This window comes from Miscanthus floridulus, chromosome 10, assembly GCF_019320115.1.
Source record: "Miscanthus floridulus cultivar M001 chromosome 10, ASM1932011v1, whole genome shotgun sequence".
Taxonomy (NCBI): Eukaryota; Viridiplantae; Streptophyta; class Magnoliopsida; order Poales; family Poaceae; genus Miscanthus; species Miscanthus floridulus.
The window spans coordinates 117,861,334-117,871,800 of NC_089589.1; the positions used below are offsets into that span (position 1 = coordinate 117,861,334).

Consider the following 10,467-nt stretch of genomic DNA (forward strand, 5'->3'; position numbering starts at 1 on the left):
TGAGGAACAGCGGCGAGCATGGTGGCGCGCTCAGCCAACATAGTAGCCACGTCCAGGACAGGGGAAGCAGACTTGTTAGTAATACCAAAGTGATGAGGGGAGGGTCCATAGAGTACCTGGAACGGCGACCGACCAAGAGCTGAGTGCTCACTGGAGTTGTACCAGAATTCCGCAAGGGGCAACCACTTCAGCCACTGGCGAGGGCAAGAGTGAACAAAACAGCGCAAGTACGTTCCCAAGCACTAGTTGACGCGTTCAGTCTGCCCGTCGGACTGCGGATGGTATGCTGAACTCATAGCCAATGTCACTTGAGCAAGGCGGAAGAGCTCATGCCAAAAGGTGCTTGTGAAGATAGGGTCATGGTTAGAGATTATATGAGTTGGCAAACCGTTAAGGCGAAAGATATTGTCCAGAAAAGCTTGTGCGACCTTCTGAGCGGAGTAAGGGTGGCGAAGGGGAATGAAGTGTGCAAACTTACTGAGCTTGTCCACCACCACCATGATGCAATTGGCGTTTCCAGAAGTGGGCAACCCTTCTATAAAGTCCATGGATACCATTTGCCATGCTTCCTCGGGCACAGGCAGAGGAGTTAGCAGACTTGGGTAGCGAGCTCTGTCAGGCTTGGCTTGGAGACACACTGAGCAAGCAGCGACAAAGGCTTTGACCGACTGCTTTAACCTGCGCCAGAAGAACATCTTCTTGACTCTGCTGTGGGTTACCGGGAAACCAGAATGCCCACCGAGAGCGCTATCATGCAGAGCAGAAATGATGTGTTGCTGCAACTGGGGGTTTGCACCAATCCAAATGCGGCCCGAATGCCGAATGATGCCACTGTTGAGCGAAAAGGGAGGGCAGCTCTGAGGATTGACTGAGAGTTCCTGGAGCAATTTTGAGGACTCAGGATCAGCAGAATAACCAGCGGCCACTTCCGCTAACCATGCCGAGGTGGAGACCGAGATCGCCTGGAGCTGCGCAGGTGGGTTAGGATGGCGCGATAGAGCGTCAGCAGCGGCATTAGAGGCTCTGGGCTTATACACCACTTGGTACTGAAGTCCGGCTAACTTGGTATGCATCTTAAGTTGACATTGGGTTTGCAGACGCTGGTCAGTAATATGCATAAGATTGCGCTGATCGGTATAGATGGTAAACTCGCTATGCTGAAGATAGGATCTCCATTGTTCCACCGCCACCAAGATTGCCAGGAACTCTTTGTCATAAGTGGACAGATTCCTTGTCCAAGGACCTAGAGATTTGCTGACAACTGCAAGCGGGTGACCTTCCTGTAACAGTACTGCTCCCACACCTGAATCGCAGGGGTGTGTTTGGATTTGAAATGGCTTGGAGAAACTGGGAAGAGCGAGTACCGGGGCGGAAACCAAGGAGGTCTTGGGCATCAAATGCCGCCTCATGAGCAGGTGTCTAGACATGCATTGTTCCTTTCTTGAGAAGATCGGTAAGTGAGCGAGCCAGGACAGCAAAGTTCCTGACGAACTTGCAGTAATAACCGGCTAACCCCAAGAAGCTGCGCAACTCCTTGATGTTCTAGGGTACAGACCACTGTTGCACTGCTTCGATCTTGCTCGGATCGGTAGACACTCCCTGAGGGCTCACCACATGACCCAAATAGGCAATTGATTGCTGAGCAAAACGGCACTTGCGCTGAATTTCACCTTCCACTGATCCTGGGACAATAGAGTGAAAACTCGGCCAAGGTGTTCAATATGTTCCACCAGAGTGTGGCTGTAGACGAGGATGTCATTGAAGAATACCAATGCACACTTGCGCAACTGAGGTAAAAGAGTTGTGTTCATGGTGGCTTGGAAGGTGTTGGGAGCACCCGTTAATCTGAATGCCATGACTATAAATTCAAACTGTCCCCAGTGCGTTTGGAATGCCGTTTTGTGCTCCTCTCCGGGCGCCAACCGTATCAGATTGAAACCTGCCCACAGATCCAAACAAGAGAACCACTGCGCTTGGGACAGCTCATCAAGTAACCCATCAACCACTGGTATTGGAAACTTGCTCTTGCGATAATCAACGCAAAAGTGCCAAGTCCCGTCCCTCTTGCGGACCAGAAGCACTGGAGATGAAAAAGAGCTTGAACTTGGCTGGACCACACCCGACTGTAGCATTTCAGAAACCTGCTTCTCAATTTCATCTTTCAAAGCGGGCTTGTAACGGTACTGACGGATGACCATAGGAGGAGCGCCCGGCACCAGCGGAATGTGATGATCGCAGGGGCGACGCGGGGGCAACTCCGTGGGCTCCTTGAAGAGATCAGCAAACTCATCAATAAGGTGTTGAACTGCAGGAGGGACAACTGAACTAACTGTGGAACTAGCTGACGAAGCAATATGACAGAGCTGAGGAATAGATGTCTGTTCAGAATCCGGCAACAAGCCCCTGAGAACAATATGACCATGACCATATGGAATCTTCACCCACTTGTTGCGCCAATCAACCTTCATGGGAGAGAAAGCCTCCAGCCAGTCCATACCTATGATCATGTCGTAAGAGCCCAACTGCAGGATCCGAAGAGTAGAGTGGAAGCTGTGCCCCTGAACTGACCTCTCAGCACACTAAAGTTCAGCAGAACAGACGATGGATCCGCCATCCGCCATACGCACAGTCATAGGAGAGGGAAGCTTTTGCAGGGATGGCATATCAGCAGCAAAACTAGAACTCAGGAACGAATGACTGCTCCCAGAATCCACCAATATAAGAATATCTTGCCCAGACAAGGATCCTTTAAGTTGCATGGTTCTTGGAGATGCAGAGCCAGTCACAGCCGCATCAGACAACAACATAAACACTTGCTCTTGCGCTAGAGGCTCGAGGTCTGGAGTATCAACAACATCAGTTTCCTGAAAATCTTCAGCACACAAGTCCCATACCTCCTGCCGCGCGTGAAATTGGGGAATCGGAGCACAGAGATGGCCTGGAGCCCATTTGTCACCGCAGCGAATACAGAGGCGACGAGCTTGACGGTATGAGAGCAGCGTAGAGAGCTTGTCATCAATGGTCATCGCCTTGGGAGCAGCACGCTTGTCATCAACAGCTTCCGGTGGAGCAGGAGGACGACGAGGGGGTGGAGGTAGGGGTAGAGCTCCCTTGATAGTAGCTGTGCGCGCGAACGGGGAAGCCTCTGAGCACTTGAACTTGCCTTGGTCCAGCAGCTCTTCCTGCAACAAGGCGAGGGTACACGCAGAATCGAGGTCTTGCGGATGAGCAACCATGACAACGGAACGGATGTCCTCTTGAAGTCCATCAATAAAACGGGTAGTGAAATAGAGCTTGTCAGGATTGGCATTATAGGCTTTAAGCTGTTCGAAGAGGTCTGTAAATTTTTCGATGTACTTAGAAACAGTGGTGGTATGTTTGATGTGAAAAAGCTGGCATAACAACAACTCATGTTGATCGCGGCTGAACCTCTCATGAATAAGGGTGGAGAACTCATCGCAGGAAATGTTCTGAACTTCAGTTTCAACAGACTAAAGCCAGCGAGCTGCGGCATGAATGAAATGGTGAGTAGCTATGTGAACCCAGATAGAAGGATGAACCAAGTACATCTCAAAGTGGGAACGTGCCCTAGAGAGCCACAGCTTGTGGTTATCACCGTCAAATTGGGGAAACAACATCTTGGGAAGCTGACCGAGATGAGCGTTAGGCGAAGAGTTGTGGAAATTGGGGTTGAAGGGTTGAGGTGGAGCGGTAAACATCTGCTGGTTGTTTGGTGGGAACTGGTATGGTTGTGGAGGGAACTGTGGCTGGTTCGGAGGAACTGGAAGGGAAATTGGTAGAAATTGGAAGTGATTCTGTGGATTGGGGTTGGGGATTGGGGGAAATTGATGTGGAGGGTGGGGGTAAGATGGAGGGGGGTAGTAGTTGGGTTGGTGCTGGTAAGGTAAGGGAGGGGGAAGATGAAGGTTGGGAGGAACAGGGGGCGGCGGAGGGGCTCCGGTGATGGCCAGAATCGGGGAAGAGATAGGGTGAGGGCTGCAGAACATACCATTGGTCGGGAACGGGGCTAAGGTCGTGACCGACCCGTAGCCCGTTTCCCGTGTTGGTGAGGCTGCACAGTGCCCATTGGGCCAGTTGGTCGATGCTCTGGCAGAACGGTGGTTGGCGACCAACTTCGGAGGATGCTCAGGTTCGACGGTTGGGCGATCCAGGAGCTTGACTAGCAAATCCATCACTACGCGGACGCTGGCGATGGAGCCTTCGATGCGTGGACGCCATTCCTCAAACGACGCCACGACGGATTCGAGCACTGCGACACGTTCGTCGTGCTCGAACTGGGTCTCGCCGAAGTGCAGGTACTCGATGTCAAGGATGCGCTGCTCGAGGTCGGTGACATGGTCAGAGAAGTTCCCTCCCTAGTTTTCGGCGATGACGGCAGCGGAGTACTGGGAGGCGGCGTACTCCTCTAACATGGTGAGGCGCTCATCGACGGCGATGTCGCGCTACTGGCGGCTGAACTCCGAGTCGGTGAGGCGGCGGTCCAGGCGGCCACTGGAGGACTCGAACTCGCCGTGGAAGTCCTCGAACTTCTGGATCAGCTCGTTGACGACGTTGCGGACGACTGGATCCATGATGCCACGAGTTCGTTGGAGGCGGGTGAAGTGACTGTGGGAGGGTGGGTCGGGCTCCAGCACGTCGGCGCCCGGAGATCGACAGCTTTGATACCACTGTTAGCGATCAACGCCGCTGAACGGAGAAGAGGAAGGTGAACAGTAAACACACGAGGAATCTACGCCGGCAGGGAGCCAGGTTCTACTTTGCTTCTACGAAATGTAATGAGTACAGGGTTCAAAGTTGTTTCTCCTTCTCTCAGGTCTCCTTATCTCACTCATGAGAGGGCCTTTCTTTACAAGCGAGGCACGAGACCCATTCTGGCCCAGCTAGCTTCACATTTTTGGTCTTCTTCCTGGTCCCCTTCCCGGGCCTTGGGGCAGCAGCTGCATCACCAGGATGTGGCCTGCTTACAATATAGGCGTCGAACCGAACAGAGACACTGTTCACTGGGCAAATAGGAAACAGAGGCGTTGGACCTAGGAAATAGTGCCATGGTTTACAAAATGGTTCCTGAGAGGGAATTTTGGGTTGGACCGCGTCCGAGAAAGGGTGATGGACCGTTCGATGATGCTGGCCCCACCGCTCAGTGACACAATGGTCTACACATAACACAAGGCTAGCTCCAACGGTCACCTGCAGAAAGCATCGGACTCTGACGCATTCATCAGAGTCCAGTCGGTACGCAGAAAATGTTGTCCAAGTTTCCAACGGCTAGCTCATTGCAGAGGCTATAAATATGTGCTCAAAGCGGCCAAATGAGAGGTGTAGGAGTTGAGGAACATGCCATGGGAGGTGATACTCCATTCTAGTGCTTTTGCCCACATAAGTGCTTAAGGAATCACTTGGTGATTAGGGTAGGTGCTTTGCGAAGTGGTTAGGTTAGTTATACTATGCTTATGCGCTTGCTCTAGGCTTAGGTTTTGTAGTTAGTGAGGTTTGCATACCTCGAAAGAAGAAGGTGCTTGCGTGCACCGTGTTTGTACTCAAAGAGGCTTATAGTCTTGCGATATCACAACAACCGCATCTGTGGTATCTCCGTCACCGTGTGCCGAAGGGAACAAGGCCCGTGGCGTTTTGACCAGAAGCTTGATAGTGGAGACAACGGGGAGCAGACCGAGAGAGGATTGTCGAAAGGCACACTGGAGATCCACTTGCGCATGGGAAAGACCCAGGGCTATCCACGGAGTTACCCGACTGTGAGCTTGGCCCTTGCGAGGGGCTCCAACGTGGACTGGAGAAAAGTTTGTGCGCTTCTCGATACCTCGGTTAAAATACTAGAGTCATCGACGAGAGTTTGCATCTCTACCTTACTTAAGCTTCCGTATTCACTTTCCTACCTTAGTTGTGTGCTTTACCTTTCCTAGCTTCGTTCATAGCCTAGTTGATAGGATTGGAACATAGGTTGCATTACTCTTTTGTGGTAGATATATTAACACATTAGCAAAACCGTAGTTGTACATTTAAATAGTTTACTTAATTGCATAGGTTTTGCTAAGGTTAAAAAAGGTCATAATTAGAGAAATAGTTTTAAGTTGCCTAATTTATCTCCCCTCTTAGACATGAAGGACCCTTTACGTAAACAAGGAACAATATTGTCTGAATAAGAAAGTCGACATCTTAAATACACCCACAGCGGTTGCTGGTCAAAATTACAACTCAGAAGGGAGAATCACATCACGACAAGGTCTCCACATCATTGAAAGTCCCTCCATGCTTAACTTTTTTCACCTCACTGTCGCTGCACTTTGTTCGTCGGTACCAGGTGTATAGTGCGTAGGATGCAATATAGACCAGCAAAGGAATTACCAGAGCAATGACATTCCTGGACATCTCCCAGTCTCTGGTACTGCCTGCTGCGTAAGCAACCAGGAGGCCAACCAAATCTAGCAAAATGGCCATATGGAGTGGCCGTAGCGGCAACTCGTCATGCCCGTATGGAAGCAGCAGGACAATGACGACGATGGACGCCATAAATGAAGTGGAGTTGCTATAGAAGAAAGCATGGTACCGACTTTTGTCAATGTCGTGGAGGATTGAGTTGCTTGCAGAGTGTCCATCGCTGTTGTCCTGCCAGAGGCCGCCTGGTGGTTTCAGGCCAGATTGGTATGCCACACTCGCAGCCAGGACTCCTAGCAGCATCAAGTACTCACGCAGCTTCTTCCTCTTCTCCTTGTAGTCGTCTTGTTCAGGGGATGCATCAGCATCAGTGCGACCTACACCTGCGTCGCCAACAGATGGCCCATCTCCTTTATTATGATGTTCCATAAGTCGTCGAATCAAGAGAATGAGCACCCACGAGGTCACACAAGTGAAAACCAGAGCAAACAATACCAAGACATAGATAGAGGTTCGTAGTTGCCGGGAACTTCCTGCAGCGTATGCACCCATTAATCCAAACAAGCCCACAACCATGCACACAAAGAACGCATAGCACCGTATGCCTGGTCTGTACAGGTTTGGGTTCACTAGGAGGACAATCAGAGCCACGGACGCCATGAAGCTCGTCGCGTTGCAGTAGAAAAAGGCTCTGTAATGGCCAGGGTAGTTGTCGAGAAGGACCGGGAATCCTGCACGGTGACCAAACTTGTCATCTGCTGACCAGAAGCCGCCTGGCGGGGTCAGCCCAGCTTGATACGTGACTGTAGCAGCCAAGATTGCAAGAAGCAGCAACACCTCCCGTCGACTGTCAACCTCATCAGCATCTCCATGCTTGTCTTTGTCTAGTGTGAAGAAGATGATATGAATCACCACGTAGACTAGGACGGCACCAGCTAAGGCAACGACATATATGGAGGTGCTTACATCTCTGCAGCACCCTGCAGCATATGCAGCAATGAGTCCAAACAAATCCGCTAACATGGCTGCCTCCAGTGTGCGGCGCATAACTAGGAATTTGCACTTCACCATAAGGATGACAACCAAGGATGCCACAAATGATGCTGAGTTGCTGTAGAAGAACACCTTGTACCGCTGAGGGTGCGTTGTGAGGAGTACCGGATCACCAACCTTATGGCCATCCCGGTTGTCTGGCCACAGACCGCCTGGTGGATCTAGTCCAGCTTGGTAAGTGATACTCGCAACAAGGGTAGCGAGCAAAATAACAAGATCATGAGCCTTTTCCAGTCCTACATCATCTTGTCCTCTATCCCTGTAAATTCAGACGTATATAGATAGAATTAAGGGTAAAGTTCATTTTTCAAACTTCAACTTACATAGCAATCCGATTTTCAACCCTGAACTACAAGACTAGCTAGGTACTAGATACCCTCCAACTATCGAGACAATTTGACCCCCTAGCTAGTTTTCAATGTTGGGTTTTCTCTTTTCTAAAAACAATAAAATTTTGGTTTAATGTCTAAAAAACCACAAGTAAATTATTTTAATAAATTATATAAAGTATGAAACCAGTACCAATTCCTTTTTTGGGAAATGTTATCTACATCTCGCTGATCCCTTTATAGTGATTTGAGACTTATATATTTTTGTTCCTATTGTTTTATTGCTCGTGTGACTACCAGCAGTGAAAAATATTATTGGACTGCCATGCATGTTGAAGGTTGACAAGTTAGTTTGGGCCAAAGAAAAGTTGGCATGTTGTTGGCTTAGAGAAGGGAAAGAGGCTTGTGCTCATATGTATACCTGTGTGTTCTTGCCAAGACATAGAAGCTCCTTTGGTTTTGTAGCAATGGTTGAGACGCTTTAGTAATCGCCACTTGGAGGAAGATGTATGCAAGAACTGCGCCAATCAGAGAGACTACATAGATAGTATTGTCAATCTCTCTGCAGCTCCCAGCTGCATAGGCCCCAACAAGGCCAAATAGCGCGACGACGACGAGCCCGTACAGCGCAACAGACCGTACAGAGAGTTCCTTCTTGAGCCTCTTGTCAAGGAGCAGCATGATGATGAGAAGGGAGGCGACAAACGCAGTTGAATTGCAGACAAAGAACGCCTGGTAGCGGGCGGAGCTTTGGTCCTGCAGAATGGGGAGGCTCACACGGTGGCCCTCCTGGGTGTTGCTCCAGAAGCCACCCGGTGGGCTTAGCCCAGCCCCATATGTGATGGTAACAACAAAGGTCGCAAGTAGCATCAAGACCTCGCTACTTGCGACCTCGTGCTGTTCTTCCCTGCTCTGGCTCTCATGATCCTCCTTTGGCTGCTGCTTGCCATCTTTACATTTGGAGATGATATAAAGTGAGAAAGCAAGGACGACGTAGGCCAAGACAACAGACATTACCAGCGTGGAGTATATGGTTGTGAATGCATCGCGGCAGCTTCCGGCGGCGTAGGCCCCCATGAGTCCCAGTAAATCGAGAACCATGACCACCCGGAGCACAGTTTCACAGACTCCGTTCTTGCCCTCCTGCAGGATGAGGAGGAGCAGGCAGACCACGACCGAGGCTGCAAATGCAGTTGCATTGCAGTAGTAGAAGGTGAGGTATCGGCCATAGTGGGTGTCCAAAAGGATTAGGTCACCGGCGAGGTGACCATCCTTTGTGTCGTCCTGCCAGACTCCTCCTGGCAGGTTGAGGCCAGCAACGTATGTGACAGCCACAACCAGAGTGGCCAGTAGAAGAAGGTACTTCTTCAGCTTGTACTCTGTTGAGGGATTGTTGTCCTGCTGGGACTGGCCTGGTGCCATTTGGTCGGAGGATGTTCTATTACCTGTTGGATATTGCTTGCTTGGTGGTGGAAAGAACACTCTTATTAGTTATATATAGCTGTGCAAGTGCACATACATACATATCATCACTACGCATCGGCCCTTAGTTGTGTAGTCGAGCCTTGATGTGATGTTTCCTTATGAGCATCTGTGTCTCAGCTAATCGTATCATGACTCCATCAGGTCATCTCGGTCAAAATTTTATATATTCTTCTTGTTTGTTCTATACCTACCAAGAATTGTAACTTAACAAGCATATCAGTCATGGTCTTCAGTAGTCTTGGTCACTGTGGACTTTTGAGTTGTCAATATTCACACGCCAAGTTAATTCACACTGAACCCCGTGCAATTCATCTCCTTGCTGTCATGCCGATTTGACATGTACGAACTCCACATTGGGAAGACCAACGAGTCGACTCCACAACTAATGAACTAAGGGCACCCCTTGGGACCGTACGAACTCCACCATAAAGTAGCTCCATAAAAAATACAGAGTTTGTAGAGAGCACCCCTTTATGTGCTCTCATAACTCCATCATTTTTTTTTCTGGAGGGATGTTTCGCTAAAAAACGTGAAGTAGAGCTGAAAACATGGAGTGGAGTAGTCTCAAACACCCTCTAACACACATCCAAAGCTGATTCCAAGAATGCATCAGATGCTGTATACTTCTGTAATAAATATGACATCATGCTCTTCTCTGGTACTTGATCTTTGTTTAAACAGCTCTTGCTCATGTGATACTATATTGCATTCCTGTAGACAAAAAAAATTAAAAACATACAAGGATTCATGTTCACACAAGTTCATGTCGATGCATGTTATGCTATTCACATCGTGTAGGATTGATCTAACCTGCCTCAAGCTCATTTATTAATGCATAAGGAGATTCAACAAAGTGGTAGGCAGCTTGGCTGTCGCTGTATATATGCTCGTCATTCTTTTGTAATATACAAAAAAGCCAAACGGATGGCAGAAACATATTGTACGTATACAAACATTGCCATTAACATTCGACTAAACTAAAGGCACCTATATATAGATAAAACACACAACAGGTCAGAATATATGTGTTCCAGTTCTTGTCATGTTCCCATTATTGCAACCAAGGACGTCACCACTAAGTAAAAGTTATTATTCCCCAAAGACTAAAAACATTGACAAAATTTGTACCCTGTAAAGTGACCATGATGCCCTAGGTCAGTGACCAATCAGTATTTGCCGGGAATAATAA

The 10,467-nt window shown here is 49.1% G+C and overlaps 1 protein-coding gene across 1 annotated transcript; it reads right to left on the reverse strand.

The window, feature by feature from the left end:
• Positions 1 to 6,197: 6,197 nt before the first annotated feature.
• Positions 6,198 to 9,233, reverse strand: LOC136485464 (uncharacterized). Its single transcript, XM_066482339.1, has 2 exons — positions 8,215 to 9,233; positions 6,198 to 7,717 (listed from the first exon to the last, which is right to left on the reverse strand). The coding sequence occupies exons 1-2, from the start codon at positions 9,213 to 9,215 to the stop codon at positions 6,250 to 6,252; spliced, it is 2,469 nt and encodes an 822-aa protein (XP_066338436.1). The 5' UTR covers positions 9,216 to 9,233; the 3' UTR covers positions 6,198 to 6,249.
• Between the last annotated feature and the right edge of the window lie 1,234 nt (positions 9,234 to 10,467).